Raw genomic sequence first — 19,614 nt, forward strand, 5'->3', positions numbered from 1 at the left:
CAGAAATCAGGCTCGTTCTTAGTGACTCCTTTTAATAGTCTCTGGATGATTCATTCACGTATCCACAACGCGTCAAAGCTCGTCGCCAGAGGAATGAAAACGACTGTCAGCAGCAGGGAGACGAGTCGTGAGCTAGAAGGGTTCATCTCGCTATGGAAAGATTGGAAACTTGAAAGAGACGCTAATTAAGCCCCTCTCAGCTTGCCGGCCCTTTCGGATCTGCAACCTATTTGTCCTGCAACACTGTTGTACCCCGCAACGGTCGGACGGTACTGGCGCCCGAAAAGGATCCAGTATTAATTAATGAGTAATGCTATTTGTATACGCAAGTCACGTATAATAAAGGAAATCTGCTATACCTCTAAGTTATTTCTTATTTTCCTTCCTTTATACTTAAATTTATATATATAAGAAAAGGTTATTATAATAGCTTATAAATATAATTAATTAAAGCTATAAAATCGGCTTTAATATTATAATACTAGTAATATATATAGAATTTATTTTAAGGCTACTATAGCCTTTACCTAGCCTCTTTAACCTTATCATTTAATAGTTTTATTTTATAGTATTTTTCACTATATAGGGAAACTTTAAGTAAATAATTTTTATAATTTAATCTCTAATTATAAGAAAAGTCACTAGCTACTTAGCTTTATAGCTAAATGTATTAAAGCTATACTTAACTTTATAATTAAGGCAGAGGCTTATACCTTATAAGGTATTTTCTACTTTATATTAATTACCTTATAAGGCTAGCTATATAGGTTTTTAATAATCTAAGGGTCTTTAATAAGGAAAATAGGCTATTTAAAATCCTAGGGTTAAAGATTAGCTATAAATTATATTAAAATATAAAGATTTCTTATTAAAGGCTTTTAAAGCTATTATCTTAAATAGAAATATATAAATAGAAAAAGTACTTTATAATATAAAAAAGGAAAGATAATATAACTATATAATAAAGTATACTGCTAAATAAAGTAGCCTATATAAAGGTAAAAGCTTAGCCTTATAGTATTTACTTAAATTATAATAAAAGTAAGCTAAGCTTATAATATTATAAGATTAATAACTAAGTAGCTAATGTATAGAGGAATTTACCCTAGCTATTCCTAGTTAATATACTATTATTATTATTATATCCTTATATTAATAGTTATATTATTATAATTATATTCTTTTTTCTTAATTATACTTATAAGTATATAATAAAGATATAAAAGATTACTTATATTATTATAAAGATAGCTTCTTTATTAAAATTATTAATAGTATAATTATATAAGGATTAAGATAATTATATAATATAGTAAGAAGTCTAATTATATAATTTAATTTAATTAACTATAGTATTAGGTTTTACTTTAGTATTTTAACTTTATATTAAACTCTTAACTATATATATAAATTTCTTTCTCTATAGACTTTAATTTAAATAGAGTTTCCTATTTAAGTTACTATAGCTAGATATATAAGAAAGCTATTACTTAAATTACTTATACTTATTTTTAATAGTCTAAATAAATACCCCTAGTTCTATTAACTATAGCTTATATTAACTTATTATATTATAGAATATAATCTCTTTTATTATAAGGGTATTCTCTCTTTTAATTTTATAATATAATATATAAAGCTATTATCTTTTCTATTAAATTTACTATAGGTCCTTCTAAAGGATAAGAATATTAAGGAATTATAAGACCTTATAATTAAATATAGCTAGCACTATATTATCTTTAATTAAAGGTCTTTAGCCTATAAAAATATATCTTAGCTTTATTATTATAAGGTTATATAGATTTTAAAATAAGGCTAGGCTAATATATAATACCTTAATAATCTTATTATATATATAGTAAAATTGCCTTATATATTACCTAGCTATAAGGCTATAGTTATAGGGTTAAATAATATAATAATATAATATTAATATTATAACTATAATTTAGGTTAACTTAATATATTAAATAGATAATTAAGGGTAAAATAATTTACTTTTTTATTATTATTCTTACCTTTTTTTATTAATAGTTTTATTATATAAAAAAAAAAGAAAATATTTACTATTATCTTATTATTTTATATAGCTTTATTTTAATATAGAGTTTTATTAAAAGCTTATTTAAAAGTATAGCCTTATAGCCTTATAATATTATTAAATTATTAGATATTTACTATTTAAGCTATTTTATTTCTTTATAAAATAATTAAAAGTCTTAAAAATATAAATAGAAATAGCTTTTTATATCCTTATAAGTAGTCTCTATAGGGCTATTAATTTATTAGCTGAAATTACAGTAATTATTAATATAGTAAATAGCTTATTACTTTCTTTAAAGTATATATTCTTTAATAATATAGTAAAGGATATAATTTTAATATAATTAATATACTTTCTTTATTTATAATTATATTATAAGGAAGCTAGTAGGTTTAAGTATATAAATTATATATTTCTAGGCCTTATATATACCCTTAGGCAAGTATTTAATTAATAATAGCTTAAAGGGAAATAATATATTTTTAGCCTTTTTTTAAGCTCTATAATACTTAGCTATATATTTAGCAGTATTAAGCTTAAAATTAGCTGCTTTATTATCTCTATTAAGTATTAAATATATAGTATTTAAGTTATTCTTTTTAATCTAATAAAATAAAATCTTTATATAAATATTAATATTAATATAATATACATATAGGTATTATTAAAAAGTAAGAAAAACAGTTAATAATATATTCTTAAAGGCTATTTCCTTATTTATAATAATAACCTATAGTATTATAATATATAGCTTCTTATATACCTTATTAAGCCTCTTATAAAGCTATATAAATATAGGCTCATTTTTACTATTAATAAGGCTAAAGCTAAAATTAATAACTAATTACTAGTTAATAACTCTAATAACTTAGAAAAAATATATATTAAACTGGTTAGTTTTATATATATTATTAAGTCTTATTACTATAAGGAATCTTTTCTATATAGCCTTATACTAAGGATAAGTCTAGAAAATTATATTAATATAGCTTAAATCCTATAGATTATAAGTAATTATATATATAAGATTATACTATTAAAGCTTATAAATTTAAGCTTAAGTAGTAATTAGCCCCTTAAGAGCCTATTAGTAGATTTTTTAATAGTTATTATATATATCTTTTAATTAAAAATATAAGGGATTTTATAAGGTATTATATATTAAATTACTTACTTTATATCTTAGTAAAGCTTAAAGGTATATATATTTAATAAGCTATATAAATTATACCTTTATATAGTATTAATATATAATATAAGCCAAGGGGTTAAAGGATTTTATATAATTATAATAACTCTTATAAATTAAATAATACTAAATACTATTATCTTACTATAAGGTTTTTACTATAATAGTAAACTGGCAGTTTATTTACTTTATTTAACTTTTCTATATACTTATAGAGCTTAATTTTAATATACTTTAGCAGTTATATTTAAGGGTATAGCAGCTATAAATTTACTAACTATTAATAATTTATAGTATTAATGCCTTAGCTTTAATAAAGGCTATTTTATTTTTATAATAAAATAGCTATAAATATGCAAAAAGCATATTAAATAAGGGAAATTTAAGCAATTTAGGCATATTAAGGATATTATAATTAAGTAAGTTAATAAATATATTAAATTTATTATTTTCAGTAATAAATAATAATTTAAATGCTTTAAAAGTGCCTATAATAGTATTAGATTTATTAAAATTAGCCAGGTTATTATCTATATATATAATATTAAAGAAATTAAGTTAGTATTAATAAAAAGGCTAAGTTAAAGTAAATTAGGAGAAATTAGGTCTATATAGCGTAAAAATCCAGCTAATTATAAGGCATTATACCTATTTAGGATATTATATATATATTATATAAGTCTGCGTATATGAATAGCAATATATGCATATACAAATAGCATTACTCTAATTAATTCAAGTTAATTACTGGAAAGGATGGAGGGGGAGTCCATTGCTTCCAGAAGAGGGGAGGGGCTGCCGTTTTGCTTGCACTTGACCAAGCATTTGTTTCCAGAGACAGTGAGCTGAATCTGAATCGTCCCGACTAATATGTAGACTTTCGGACGTACATGTAGGGTTTGCGTTTTGTGTATCGGTTTGGTTCAGCTAACGACTGATGCGGGACGGTTCGGGACGTAACAGGCAGTGCTTATAACGGCATGCAGCTTCCTCCAAGATATTCAGTGGTTGCAACTTGTGCAACATCTGGAACCTTAAATGGCGGTGCATAACTTCTTCTCCAAAATCACAGTGCACAATTTGAGCACTGTACAAGCAGATACATCAATATACATCTGGACTAGTTGGATACAAATCCACCTGTAGCAGACAATAATGGAGTGCGGGTCCGCGGCAGTCTCCCGGAGTAAAGAGTGCAATAGTTTAGGTTAGGCTCCACGTGGTATCAAGGCAATAGGAAGTGGAGCATGTTTACTGCCTTTCCATCTGTTGTTGTTGTTGCAGTACGAAGAAGTCGGCTCTCTTTTCTTTTTAACCTCCTCCTCCACTAGAAGCATAAGACACAGAATTATTAGGTCACTTTATGCCCTTTACACTATGGTTCTTAGACTACTTATTTTTATACCCTAAGACTTAGGAGGCCATTTTTTCTGCTACCCAGTAGCTCCTGTCATGACCTTGATTCCCTTTTGTTGATTCGAAGCCAGTGGAATGCAACCGAGGTATATGTATGTACTTATTAGCTGACAGTGTTGACTCCCCTATACATGCACAACATGAGACTGCTAAATTTATTTATATGTTTACGAAAGAAGTGAACCCAACGTCTGATGCACTCCGTGGAAAATAATGGTCGTGCTTATGCGCCAGTCTCGTTGTCAGTGGTGGGTGCGCAGACTGGCTGTAAACTAGAGAACTGGGAGATGAGGATGAGATTAGACAAGGGGCTATCGTCTCGTCTTACCTGAAGCTTAAGGCCTTAAGCAGAAGACATGCTGTTGTTGACCAGTGCGCGTTAAGTACCCGTTGGCACCAATTTGGAAATACAACTTGATCGCTTTTCCGCTGACTCATTTCATGATTCTCCTTTGAATGAATGGTTGAAAAGAATGACCCGTTTCATGGCAATGGCCTTGGTGGTTCATAATTTACAGGACAAACAGGTCGTCACTTACAGTCACCACCTACCTGTGATGATAAATAGACAATGGCTCTTGTTTGCGCAGTCATCACCTGCAGCCTGCATGACATACTACTTACCTGCTCATCAGTACTATTAAGTCGTCGCCATTTCAAATCATTGGTCTAGAGGAATCAGAACAGACAAGAATAGAACCGGAACCGGTCACTCACGAGGTTTCATTGATCGTCTTCGCCCCGTGCGGGTGAGATTTTGAGCGCCAAGGAGAATTGCATCTTGTGTCCATGAATCTTCTGCTACGTATCCTGGTCAGAACTCAATAGAGAACGTTCGATGCTTTTGAATTGAAGCAGGCTGCGATTCATGTGCTGGAAGGGTATTGTCACAGAAGGGGAAGACGTAGAGTAATTGAAGTAATAGCGTGCTCCGTCTTGTTCTTGTCCAGCCAGGGCTAGTCAAGTGTTGAAGGAGGCAGGTAGTAGTGATTCCGGGCTACACTCTCCTACCTACCTATGGAAGGCAATGCAATATAATGTTCAACTAGAGCTGTGTTCTGTGTATATTGGCCCGGATTGTACCCTAAGTTAATTGCCCACCAACCCATCTAGTCACTACAACGCAAGGATGGGCAGGTAGTATGATAGCCGCTGGCAGAATTGACACGGTTGTTCTGCTGTGCCGGCCCCGTTTCTCCTTTCGCATGTAGCAGAATCGGAAACCCAACCAGTTACCTAAAAGGGTTGACGAATGGGACATAGACGGTTTCACTACGACGTGATTTTTACAGTGGAGAAACGCAATAGCGAGCTTACAGTACGTACCTGTCAAGGTCAGAAGATACCTAGGTATCAACGTTAATAATGTGTCGAACGAATGGACAAGAGTTGCCAGCTACGGAACCAACAGAGTGATAATAGACCTGCTATGTATCGAATTCCCCAGGGCATAGACTACTAACGCGGTAATTGAACGAATGGATTGGATGCATGTCAAATGCGGAAAGACGAGGAGGAAGTACAATAGGACCCCTCATCAGGCTCTAACTGATTAGCCTGTTCAACTACTCCCACATCAACACTCAATTAATCAACCAGCCAGTTTGTTAGCCAGTACGGTCCTAACGTCCAGTCTTTTTCCTTCTCGATTACTTGAATAAATAAAACTCCACTGCCTGGAAATTATCTGCTGCCAACAGAGGTTGTCGATGGGACACCGATCCATTAATACCAAGGTACAGAGCTATTTGCGCCAGGCTATATGTAGTAGATAGGTCGCCTGCTGCCACTTAAACGTTACCTCTCTACCCAGTTAGTTGCCCGCTGTGACCTCTTTTTCTGGCTGTCTGTCTTCTTTCTATACCGTCTTTTTACAAACGCAGTACTTTCTTTATCCTTTGCCCAAATTGGCCCTTCTGCTCTGCTCTGCTTTGTATGTCCATTCTGACTTAGCATCGTTTCAGTCAAACCGCCTGTCGCCGCTCTCCTCCTTGTCCTCACTCCTTCTCCTGTCAGCCCCTCGCCGTCCACTCGCATCGAGCCTGGTCCCAGCGCGCGCTCACCCATCTAAGCAACCCCCCCCCCTGGATTCTTGGCCCTCTCTACTCTACTCCGTGTTCTGCCTCCCACAGCAAGGCCTGCAACTTCCCGCGACTCGCGACTCCTTGTAATTCTCGTGGCATGCTGCTGCTGCGCCGTTTCTTCCATATCTCCAACTGAAATCTTCAAAATCGGCTTCCTCTTGATCAGCAATAGGGTCCGCCGTTTTTGACCATGCCCTGAGGTGAGCTTTGCAGCCGCAATATGCTCAAGATACAGACCGCCGCCGTGCCGCCAAGTATCCACTCTTCGCGCACTATCCACGACCCCTCCGGCGACTCAAAGTCCGTTTCCGTGCGCATCACGTCTACCCCCGTTCAAGCTTCCGAACAACAACACTCAACTACTCGGGCTGATCCCGCCTGGGGCCTCATGAACGGCATCGTCGGTACCGCCCCCATGGGCGCCATGTACGTCCGCGCCCTCTACGATTACGAGGCCGACGATCGCACCAGTCTCAGTTTCCACGAAGGAGATGTTATCCAAGTCATCACCCAGCTTGAGAGTGGCTGGTGGGATGGTGTTATAAACGGCGTTCGAGGCTGGTTTCCAAGCAACTACTGCCAGATTATAACGAGCCCCGACGATATACCCGACAGTGCCCACAATGGTGCATTCGATGTCGTCGAAGACGATGTTGAGGACCCTGAGATTTACGACGATCAATACGATCAAGACGACGACTCTGAACTAGATGGCCCCATCGCACTGCCGCTCGAGGGAACTGATGGGGGGGATAGTTCAAGGGCCGATTTCTGGATTCCGCAAGCAACTCCCGATGGGCGCTTGTTCTATTACAATATGATGACAGGAGACCGTAGCATGGAACTGCCTTTGGAGTCTCCCGTGTCCACCAACGAGACTGGCCCACGAGATCGAATGAACGTTAATATCCCCGACAAAACCAGGCCACCTCCTGAGATGATGGCTCGTGGTCTGACCCAAGACGAGGACGACGAATCTTTGACATCTGCATCCGAGGCTGAAGGTGACTCGTCTAGACTGACCTCACGTCGTTCAAAGGTATCTAAACGATGACAAAGGCTACTGCTATATAAACACAATTGCTAACACTCTTCAGAACCGCCAGCGTTCTTCTTTCGGTGCTTTGTCGCCATCGACATCCATGGATTCAATCAACGGCGCATCGCCTGTTGGCCGTGTTCGAAATGGCGCTACGTCGAATGGCCTTCTCTCTGCGGGACAAGTCCCCAACATAGCATCAGCAACCTCTTTTACCAGCACCACTTACAACCTTCCCACTACAGCTACCGTTCCTCGATCGTTCTTCGATGACGGCTCTACGCCTTCCCTCAGCTGGACTCTGCTTGTCTCTAATATGCGACGTGCTATTGACCGTTATCGCGAAGCCATCATGAACAACAACCGTTCAGAATATGTAGCGAAAGCTGAAGACATATCAGATCACTTGCGATTGCTGCTCGCCGCTGGTTCGGGGACTACCGACAACCATTCGGGCCAACCATCTATCATCTCAACAAACAAAGCTTTGTATCCCCATTTCCGAGATATGATGTCCAAGTTCTCCAAACTCGTCATTTCCTCCCATATAGCGGCTGCGGATTGGCCCAATGCCGAGTCTATCCAGAAATGTCTGCAAGAAGCTGATGGTGTTCTTATGGGTGTGTACAGCTACGTGGAAGTGGCTCGACAACAGCGCGGCGAAGAGATTCCTCGACTCTTCCCTGGTTTTGTTATTGGCAGTACTACAGGTGGCAGTTGGCAAAACAACGGCCTAGGTCCCCGAGATGAAATCACGGCCAATTTCCTTGAAGACGAGGAGGGTGTCGTAGAACCAACTGCAATCCTGGACAACAAAATGCTTGAGCGATTAGACGAGCAGAAGCGCATCCTCGTATCCAGCATCCGGGAACTTGACAAGAGTCTGGTTGTAATGGACAAAATTGTCACGCCTTACAGACACGAAGTCATCGGCAACAACGTTTGCTTTGCTGGTGGGAGGGTTCTTGATACATTCAGACAATGGATTGCCATGATTGAGTCCATTGATCTATCTTCTTTAGGCAACAGCTTCCAGACACCTCAATTATCTGACCTCGGTACCAACAAGCAGAGTCTTTACGACAACATATCCGATCTCATCCTTGGATGCCAAGCTGTCGCTGGACCTCTAGCCGACGAATGGTCCGAGGTTCGTGGCGAGGCATTGGAGAACCGTCTGGAATATGTGCGGCAATGTGCCAGGGCACTGGAAACCAATTCCTCACATATTGGCTTCTCTCTTCAACTATTATCCGAGCAAGTTCAAATTAACATGCAATCACACCAGATCGAGGCTCGGCCACGAGAGAACTCTTTTGTTCGAAGCACTCTGCAAAGAGGCGAGACAATGCCTTACGATCGTCCACACCAGCGTACAGAATCGAGGACAGCTCCGGTCCGCCCGCCTCTTATAACATCACAATCGTTCACCGAAGGCGAGCCTGCACCCGGTAATATGCGCAGAGGTGATTATTCCAAGGTGAAGAAGATCTTTGGTGAAGACCCGTCTCCACAGGTTCCAGTGACGGAAGACACACCGGAATTCCTACTCCTGGATTACGAACATGAGGTATCTTGGGATAGCAAGACCTCGCCACCTACTGTAAAGGGAGGATCTTTGCTCGCCCTTGTCGAGCAACTAACTCGCCACGACAAGCTTGATTCAAATTTCAACAATACATTCCTCCTTACTTACCGATCTTTTACATCGGCCCGAGAACTCTTCGAAATGCTTATCAAGCGATTCAACATTCAACCGCCGGAGGGTCTTAACCCGATCGATTATGAGATTTGGAGGGACCGAAAGCAAAAACTTATTCGTTTCCGTGTTGTTAACATCTTGAAGAATTGGTTTGATAACTTCTGGATGGAGGATCATAATGACGAGTCAAAACAGCTTGTTCGAGATGTTTACAGCTTCGCGAAAGATACGGTCAAATCGACAGAGACGCCTGGTTCAGCACCTTTAATGGCAGTCCTTGACCAAAGGCTGAGCGGTAAGGATGCTGGTGCTCGCAGAATGATTCAAACGGTGAACCAGAACACACCAACCCCGATCATGCCCAAGAACATGAAGAAGCTGAAATTCCTGGATATTGACGTGATTGAGTTCGCACGCCAGCTCACGATTGTTGAGTCTCGATTGTATGGCAAGGTCAAGGCGACAGAGTGTCTGAACAAGACCTGGCAGAAGAAGATTCCTGAGGGCGAGCCTGACTTGGCCCCCAACGTCAAAGCACTTATCCTCCATTCAAACCAAATGACAAACTGGGTCGCCGAAATGATTTTGGCACAGATGGAAGTCAAGAAGCGAGTGGTGGTGATCAAGCACTTTGTTTCCGTTGCCGATGTGAGTCAATCAAATTCATGATGTTTTTCTATTGCAAGGTTACTGACTCCAGCATAGCGTTGTCGTGTTCTGAACAACTTCTCAACACTAACATCGATTATATCCGCTTTGGGTACTGCACCCATCGCTCGTCTCAAGCGGACATGGGACCAGGTGCCTCAGCGTACACATGCTACATTAGAATCAATGCGGAGAGTGATGGCGAGCACCAAGAATTTCGGCGAGTACCGCGAAGCTCTTCATGCCGCTAACCCACCTTGTATTCCCTTTTTCGGTATGTGCCCCTTTCCAGGAATTAGGCCATGAATGGTAATGCTCACAGCGTAAAGGTGTCTACTTGACCGACTTGACATTTATCGAAGATGGCATTCCTTCAATCATTAAGAAAACTAACCTCATTAATTTTGCCAAACGTGCTAAGACCGCTGAGGTCATTCGAGACATTCAGCAGTATCAGAACGTGGGGTACTCACTGCAGCCCGTACCTGAGCTACAAGACTATATCTTGAACAACATGCAGGCTGCTGGTGATGTACACGAGATGTATGACAAGAGCTTGCAAGTCGAGCCTCGTGAGCGCGAGGATGAAAAGATTGTGAGGTATGTTGCATTGCGGAATACACCCGCATCGTATGGAGCTGTGTCCTCTTTCTTCTGAGTCGCTATTTTACGATAGTTACCGCATCAGGATTGCCAGTTCTCTTTTTCTCTTGACCAAATATGGAAAGATCTATGCTTACTTGATGTTTCTTAATCACAGGGTTTTGGCCGAGTCTGGGTTCCTCTAAGCAATGAAGCCTTGCAAATGTTCGAATCATTTATGCGGCTACGAGTCCCAAGCGTCTAGTTTTGGAAAGCGGATCGAGAACGAACCGGGATGGGTAGCATTGCAACACCATCAGTTGTTCTGACAGATTATGGTGGTCCCGAGTGGCCATGACTTGCGGCGTATGTTACGCTGCCAACCATTAGAAGTAGCAGGAAGCGGCGCGACACCACAGCGCAGGATCGGGAGACGGCCCGGATGAGTTGGTGTGGTAGCATTTGGTAACATGGGGTTTTTTGAAAGTGCGGAGATGCTTGACCTGGGCGCCAGTGATAATGGGAACGTCTTTAATTTGACGAGGCATTTGAAAAAGAGGGCTCCAAACCGGGCTTATAAGCAACCCTACTCTAAGGATTAGGGATCATTTTGGGCGGGTTTGTTTGGCGTACCAGATATCATAGGGGGGACTTTGCATGGGAGACGTTTTCACACTTTTGACGGACATGAACAGTGGCATTGGCAAGTGTACGCTGGTCGCACAAGAACTGAATATACCTGGAAGATCCAGGAGCAGGGCGTATAGTAAAATTAGAGGCTTCTAAAGGGAGCGCAGGGTCAACTCTTGAAACTGTCGGATTTCAGATGCAGTGAATAGCGCAGATATACCGTGGCGAGTTAATATTGATGGTCAACCTAACGGCGCTCTGAATTTGCCACAATACGAGACATCACGTTACCAAGCTCATAGTAGCAGTCCTTTGTATCTGCCGAGGTTAGGTGATTGAGGGTGGTTGATCAAAGAGACAGACGAGCAAGCAGTGTTCCCGTTTCAGCTTTGCGCATACACCTCATTTGCCGCTACTCCGGGTTGTTCACAAATCTCACATGCCCAGCAGATGCTTACAGACGCTAGTGTAGTAGCATGCCAGGTGAAAAGTACACAACAACCTGGGCTTTCCTAATCATAACAACATCCCGTGGGCAAGCCGGTAAGAGGATAGTTCGCGAAAGCATCAATTATTTAGATACATAGAGCAGCTAATAGAAAAAGGACGCATTCGAATAGCGCCTAAAATATAAAATTCATGGTGTAAGCCGTTTGGGATATCATTCTCCGTCATTACATTCTACATGTTCCCCCCCATCGAACTTCTAACCAGCCATTTAGTGCTTGTGAAGCTTGGCCTTGATGCGCTCGCCCAGGCTAGGCTTGTCCTTCTTCTCCTCGTGAGAGCTACCGTGGTGCTTGCTGCTGGAGTGCGACTCGGTATGAGAGGCTGGCTCTGAGCTACCATCCTCACCGAGGTGAACTCCCTTCTGCTCCATGAGTCCTGACATATGTTAGCCATGACCAAAAGGTAGGAAGTGTAGAACAATTCTACTTACGATCAGCCTCACGTCCAGCACCAGGCTTTGAGGCGTCGAAGTCGCCACCATCGGCAGCAAATCCGGAGGCAGTGATATATTCATCCTCCTTTGGGTCGTGGGGCTGATTCTCTGAGCTGGACGATTCGCCAGCGCCGGAGCCGACTTCAGTGGGCTTGTTGGAGGTTCCTTCGACAGGAGCATTACCTGCATCACCGCCAAACTCCTTGGCGAGCTTTTGGATGGGACGGGGGCCAGGTCCCTCGCCAATCTTGGCATCGGTACCTTCAGAGGTGTCGTCTACGTCGTGGAGATCCTTTTTACCCTTGTCGGCTTGTTCTGGGGTGCGGGTATCATTCTGCTCAGCAGTGGTATCCTTTGAGTGGTTGGGGGCGGCAGCAGGAGCCGGTACTGCAGTTGAAGCAGTTGTTGTTGAAAGAGGGTCTTCTCGTCCAAGTCCGGATGTGTTTTCCTCGCCATGCTGTCCGTAGTTGAAGTTCTCAGCTACCTTCTCTTGTTGTGGGGTTTCTATAGGCATTATAGTCAGTAAGATATCCGTAGTTCGCATATTAATGCAGGGACCCATGACGCACCCAGGTTGCCAGCATCGTAGGGCTCGCCGCGGGCAGTGTCACCCTTGACTCCGGAGACAGGCTCCTTATTGCCGGTCTGGTTCTCGCCCCAGATGGCTTTGGAGGCAGTAGCAGTGAGGTTGTTGATGGTCTCCATTGTGGTTTAGTTATTCGTGTGGTGTGAGAGTACTATGTAAGTAGAGTTGAACTGATCTTGCAGTGGGGGTATGATTGAGGCTTGGCAGGGTATCTTGAGTGCAAATGGGGTATAATGAAAAACAGATGGTGAATGAGAAGAGGCAGAAGTGTTATGGAGATAGCTGAAGTTTAAATAAAACACATGGCAAATGTCATGACAACAATGACAGAAAGGAGAGGGGCTTGGTGAGCTCTGACGTCGTTGCTTCCATGTTTGAGTGCCAGGTTACCTACCTCCAATAGGCAGGCAGGGCCTCGATACGGACAGGTAGCTGAAGAGGCCGAGCAAGATACATCATGAGTACTATGAATAGAAACCATCATCGAGGATTTGCTATGTTGATGACAGGCTCTATGTACCTAGTACAGGCCGATAGTAACCTGCTGATTGTGCAACAGCGCACAGCGTAACTCGTCGGATACTGTCCTCCAGTTCGGTCAAACCTGGAATACAGTCCAGGGATAAAGATAATTGTCCATCTTCCGTATGTGGCGGCTTCAAGTTATGACGCCGCGGTCGATCAATGGATCGACCTGACAGGGCATGACATGACAGTAGCCCAGGCGTAGTATAGTGTATCGTGCTAGAGTGCCCTGTAGCCTACAGTAGCGAGAAGATACTATCTGCTTTGAGGCTGGGAGCCGTATCCCCGACCAACTTCCCACATGCGGTCGGCTTATTCCAAGCATGAGTGGGGTTGGATAGATGATGTAAAGCCTGGCATACAAGAGGGTATGACGTGACGCAACCCCTCCATAGATCAGGGACAATGAACTTGGATCTGGTTTATGGGTAATAAGAGTCAAGTGTAAATACCTAGGTAGGTACCTACGTGTGAGAACTAAAAAGAAACGAGCGATACAACTGCAATCCACAAAAGAAGGAACTACATGGTATCTAGCAAAAGCAATGTGTTTTGTTTATTCTTTTCTCCGTGCATCAAGTCATGACTTTAGGCATCTTGTGCTAAGATGCCTACCATTGTAAGGTTAATTGAAGGGTGTGTCTGCTACGTCATTGTTCAGTATGATCATCGAATGGAAGAAAGCGGGGAAAGCTGAACAAGCTTCTTCTATCTAGATAGAGCTTCAGTAATCATAATTAAAACCGAAAGCATTGTAAAGAGTTGGGAAATGAAGCAATACAGAAACGTTATTGACATCTACTCTCATGCCAAGCAAATACACATGTTTATACATGTATTTTTAACGACGCTTAATTATAGTCCGACTTGGCATCGAATGTCCTTAGCTACTTGTCCCCATATTACCCATAGATCTGGCCACCTCCATGCTTCACAGTCAAGAGCGTTTCAACTCAGCTTCTAACTTGGATAATAGATTGGAGGGGATGTTTACAAAGGTTCTTATAAATGATCATCACACGTCACATGTATCTATTATTGTGTACAGTATCCGTAGGCTAGATCATAGATTCCTGATGATCCATGTCCATATGGATCTGTATGGAACCCGCCTATCTGGTCGCCCTCGTTCACGTCTTTACAAATTAGGCAGCTCATTGAGATACGACGGGCGTAAGAATAGGCTGTTTGAGACGATGCAGCCCTGTATTTGTGGCTAACAGCAATTCGGCCGAGTGCCGGCTTTTGCCCATGATGTACCGGTATCTCTCTAGTTTGTCTTGATGAATGGTTCATGCATGAATCATGAATACAATTCTCTCGACTCTGCTTAAGCCATAGACGGACTTGCCGAGGCCGGGCGTACTTCTTCGAACACGCAAACTCGCCTGGGACAACGCCCCGTCGGCAATCTAGATAGTATTACGAGGTGAGGACGAATTGAAAGACGAGGACATGGCCTGCTGCTGCTGCTGCTGCTCATTGAGGATTGAAGCGTAACGCCCTATGCTGGGTGACTTTGGCAGTGATCGCATCTGCTGATGGTCATTTAGTTTGTTGCGAGTTGCAACTTTGCCTGCAACATAGCCACTACCACTACTGGCTGGTACGTGGTATATAGTTACGGATATTGCTGTTTCAGTTTAGCAAAATCAGAGACCAGCAGCAGAATAATCACATACCTATCCATGTGAACAAATAAATGGCACCATACCCCTGATGATGAATTGGTATGTATGTACCTACTAGACAGCACTCAGAGTCTAAAAGCTTGATACCCACCATCTAATAAACACACAACAACAAATACCCACTGAAGAATCATTCAAGACAAGGTGGTCCATGTCTAGGTTTGTAAGCATCCTCACACCGTTATCTGCCCCCTTTCTTTTTCTTTTTCTTCTTCTTTGCTTTGTCTACAATCCTGCCCATAGCTTTTATCAACCACTTTACTAAACTATCCTGATATTTTCCCTTGTGAGTTGGGTGGTGATAGCTGATAGACAAACCCAAAATGACACCTACCATGACATTACGTGTATTCATATGCACTGCTGTCCACAGTTCACATGCAACAGGCATGGGACTGGACTGCATCCATTGCCTTGGAGCCATGCCGCCTTCAAGATCCGTGCGGGATTCCAGCTGTGCCGTGGGTTGCGAACGTGCGTCCGTTGCATTGAACCACAATGCTAGCTGAAGATCCCCCCTGAGGTGAGATGTGATCGATGTGAAGTCCATGTTTTCGACAATGCCGTAGATGTAATTAATTAATCTCCACACATGTCATGCTAACAGTTGCTCCGAATCTCAGTTATATCAGATACTACTCTGTATAATGATATGGATTTCGTGAGAGCAAGACTTGAAGAGCATTAAGATCGGCAGGCACTGGGAGTGGAGCGACAGTCTAATTTAGGTACCTCTAGAAGGAGACACTGTAGTTGGCTTTACCTTTTGCAGAGCCGGGTCCACTAGTTGGGCTGGGCCTACGCTGTCTTGGTCTGCGTGTCTGTAGGTAGCGTAATGGGATTTATCAACTTACGGCTTCTGTTTCCGTTTCCGTTTGGACTAAACATACTTCTTGGACTTACCCTTGCTCGTCTGCTCACAATCTTTAATCATTTCAATGTATTGACTAACAAGTAGGAGGTAAGTTCTCTGGACGGCGCCTCGATACATTAAAAAACGTCCGACGGCACATATCACGCTTCTGGCTCTAAACTGGATAACTGTTTCCACCTAGCCCTGACCCTGGCCCGTGGGACGTTGATGAGAACCCGTTTTTTTTAATTTAGCCAATCCCTTTTCGGCCCATTCAATTACATACTGTACCTACATACATACCGACAGGGTCCTTGTCATACCTTGTTTGACTCGGTTCTGTTGCATTTCGAGCAACTTCACATCTGCCGAGTAGGAAGGTAGGTAAGTACTAGTCAGTTCAGTGTCTCATATGAATATCTTTCATCCCATTCTCTTAGGTAGTAGGTGGGCAATACCTACCTACCTACCTACCTAGTCTACCCCGCGACTTTCACATCAAACGCACACATTCTTCTTTTCCCCTTCCATCTTTCCGCTCGCTTCCCCGGGCTGTGGGCCACCCCTACCACCTTCCTTTACCTTTTTGCCTTTACCTTACCTTCCCATTTACTTATGTATCGGAAACACAACGGGCTTGTCTGTCGCCCGTTGTGACCCAGTTTAACGAACATCAGCTGAACGACCATTTAGGGCAGGGCGATACACGGATACTTGCTCAACCCAAGCTGCCGGACTCTTTTCATTTCGAGGCCATACACGACACGACAACTGTTTCAAGGCTGTGAGTGAATTCGTTCAGTTCGAGTCTAAATGAGTGGTTGGGACGGCAGACGCAGAACATTACGAGACGAGACAAGGCGAAGTTGATCTAGACGCGATTCATTGCATATTGCCTGTTGTTGATAGGATCTTGCTACTTGACCTCACTCATCGTCTTATTATCCTTCATCCACCACACACCTTAACATCCGACTTGGCGATGCTCCATTGAGCTGACCTCTCTATCATTCTTCTACTGCTCCTATTGACCTGACCCGGATCCAGCCCACCCGTCAGGGCCACCACTAATAGGCTGGCAACACCACAGCAGTTTGCTTCTTGTTATACAAATTGCAACTGTTTTGTTATCTCACTCGCTAGGGGTCCTGCATAGGTGTTGGGACTGTGAATCTGAAGTTTCATCAGCTTCACAGATCCTGCCTTCGCATTGTCAGATACACTCCTCCAGGCTTGTTGACGGTTACTGGAGTTCACTTTTCAGCAAGGCGCCGCTGTGACGCAAGGTTTCTCGACGGCCATGGTCTACTGCGGTAAAGCCTCACAGGGCTGTCAAAACTGTCGGGTCCGACGCATCAAGGTAAGATATTGTGAGCCGCATGCAGACGCTTTTATCCCACCTTCCCACCTCCACATCTCCAATTCATTCGTTCATAGCTAACCGGTGTTGGCTTTCAAGTGTGACAAAATAAAACCGGAATGTTCACAATGCATTCGAGTTGGGAAAAGGTGTCCAGGTTATCGTGACCAACTGTCTCTCATGTTTCGCGATGAGAGTAGCAAAGTGATACAAAAGGCACATGCACAATGGGGTGTTGGCGATTCCGCCTCTGAGGAGTTGTCAACACAAACTTCATCCAGCTCTCTGGCTTCATCATATGCGTCCAGTGCTTCCACAAATTCTTCTTCCTCCTCCACGTCGTTACACGCTGGCTCGACCTCCTCAGTCATAGTCGGCTGGCCCACATCTCCTGCTTCCACACAGAGCCAGCAAGCATTGCCCCCGACCCCGTCATCTCCCTCGTCCTCCTCCTCCTCCTCCTCCTCCTCCTCCTCCTCCTCTATTGTTTCTAAATCATCAGCTACCAACACGACGCTGCCTACATTCACACAGCCACCGCGACTTCCGACACCTATCGATTCGAGTATCGAGGACCAGGGTGTTCAGTTCTATGTTAATCGCTACCTCATTGGCCATCCCGATGAGCCGAGACATCCTGGCGACTTGACAAATACCGGGTGGTTATGGGACCCTGCTGTGCAGGATATAATGGCCGCTGTCGGTCTCGCCAGCCTTTCGAATCTTAGGGGTGACAGCAGCATGATGACGACAGCCCGTCAAAAATACGGACTAGCCTTACGCCAAACTGGCCGCCTTATACAGACCTCGAGCATGCCGGACTTTGAGGTTACAATGCGCTCCGTCGTCATGCTTGCCATGTTCGAGGTGTGTGCCCTTACCCCCGATGCTGTTCAATATTCCCCGATGGTCAGCACGATTTCAACTTTCCCTTCCCATGCGTGCAATGCTGGCAACTCGAATACTAACATCTGTCTGCAGCTTGTCAAGGGAGCGAATCAAGGCATTGCTCATGTACATGCACATGTTATGGGTGGTGTTGCTTTATTGCGAAGATGGTTGCCTATGCCGGCAGCTGCCTTCCTTGGTGTTCGCGCCATGGTACAGATGTCTTACTCTCTTGTATGCCGTAGCGTCCCCCCTATAACTCTACATTAGCTTACAAGCCCATACAGTTCATAGCCGCCTACATCTCAGCAACGCCATTACCGGACCCTCTGTACGAGTGGGTTTCGTTTGCCAAAACCCTCCTCGAACCTGCTGATCATCCAGCAACTGATCTCGGTCCATTAGTTGGTCAATTTATTCAATTATCAACCTATATCAGGACTTATCCTTATTCTGATGGCCATGTGCATACGGCCGCCGCCCTGAAGCAGTTGTTCGCTCTTGATGCATCTTTTCTGGAATGGGAACATGGACTCGGACCCACATGGCGATTTCGTACAGAGAAAGCCAAACATCTACCATCGTCTGTGGTGTTTGAGGGTGTATACCATGTCTATTATGATATGTTTGTTGCACGTATGTGGGGACATTACCGGTGGGCACGCACTCTTCTGAATCAAAACATCATTGAGTTCATCAAAAAATACCCAAAATCCAGTGCACCTTTAATGTCACTAGCTGAGTATGGACGACGATACGAGATTGTAAGAGGGCTCGCTCGCGATACACTTGTGAGCACTCCGACGCATTGGCGACACCCTCTCCTTACCGACAAATCTGCCATGCCAGTTGAGAGGATAGGGGGTGCGGGCTCGGGCTCGGCTGGACTTCCTGTTGTTCTATTCCATCTTCAAGTTGCTGCATGTGCTCCTGGTGTGCCAGACACATACTGGGATTGGGCCTTGGCAGTAATGGAATGTATATGGAGTGATATGGGCATTCTACATGCCAAATCTATGATGGAATCTATGAAGGCATACCGAGACTCCTTACTGGTAAAGGAGGAGGCAGCCGAAAGCATTGTGTGGTGATATAAAGGAACAACATGGCAAAAAAAAGCCAGAAAATACCAGTGTCAATATGACTAGATACATCATGTTCGGTGTTTATCGGCTGTTTGGGAGGCTGCATTTGCATAGGCATTGGCATTGAACTTTATTTCTCGGGGCGAGATGGGAAGATTTATATCGGAGTATTTGGTTTATAGTGGCCTAGATGCCCTAGGATTGAGACCATTTTGGGTCGCAAGTCTTGTTAATATCTAACGGACGTCACCATCATCCCTCCCTACATCATTTTCAAGACAGTTTCTTGTTCAATATATCTGGGATCACCATTTATTTACGTTGTGTTATAAATGACCTCTAAATT

At 42.6% G+C, this 19,614-nt stretch overlaps 3 protein-coding genes across 3 annotated transcripts; 2 read left to right on the plus strand and 1 right to left on the minus strand.

Moving 5' to 3' along the window:
- Positions 1-6,956: 6,956 nt before the first annotated feature.
- Positions 6,957-10,913, plus strand: FSST1_010958 (ras guanine nucleotide exchange factor domain-containing protein; the record flags this gene model as incomplete). The annotated part of the gene is made up of 5 exons (XM_083234043.1): positions 6,957-7,775; positions 7,834-10,125; positions 10,183-10,399; positions 10,455-10,725; positions 10,802-10,913. 5 exons carry the CDS (start codon positions 6,957-6,959, stop codon positions 10,911-10,913), a joined length of 3,711 nt encoding a protein of 1,236 aa, XP_083080654.1.
- Positions 10,914-12,055: 1,142 nt separating this feature from the next.
- FSST1_010959 (uncharacterized protein) lies at positions 12,056-12,985 on the minus strand (the record flags this gene model as incomplete). Its single annotated transcript, XM_083234044.1, has 3 exons — positions 12,056-12,222; positions 12,278-12,784; positions 12,850-12,985. The coding sequence occupies 3 exons, from the start codon at positions 12,983-12,985 to the stop codon at positions 12,056-12,058; spliced, it is 810 nt and encodes a 269-aa protein (XP_083080655.1).
- A 4,250-nt stretch (positions 12,986-17,235) lies between these two features.
- On the plus strand, positions 17,236-19,274 carry FSST1_010960 (Zn(II)2Cys6 transcription factor domain-containing protein; the record flags this gene model as incomplete). Its single annotated transcript, XM_083234045.1, has 4 exons — positions 17,236-17,295; positions 17,395-18,204; positions 18,277-18,417; positions 18,471-19,274. 4 exons carry the CDS (start codon positions 17,236-17,238, stop codon positions 19,272-19,274), a joined length of 1,815 nt encoding a protein of 604 aa, XP_083080656.1.
- Positions 19,275-19,614: the final 340 nt, after the last annotated feature.

The sequence above is a fragment of the Fusarium sambucinum genome, chromosome III, assembly GCF_050947815.1.
Source record: "Fusarium sambucinum isolate potato_lamoka chromosome III, whole genome shotgun sequence".
Lineage (NCBI taxonomy): Eukaryota > Fungi > Ascomycota > Sordariomycetes > Hypocreales > Nectriaceae > Fusarium > Fusarium sambucinum.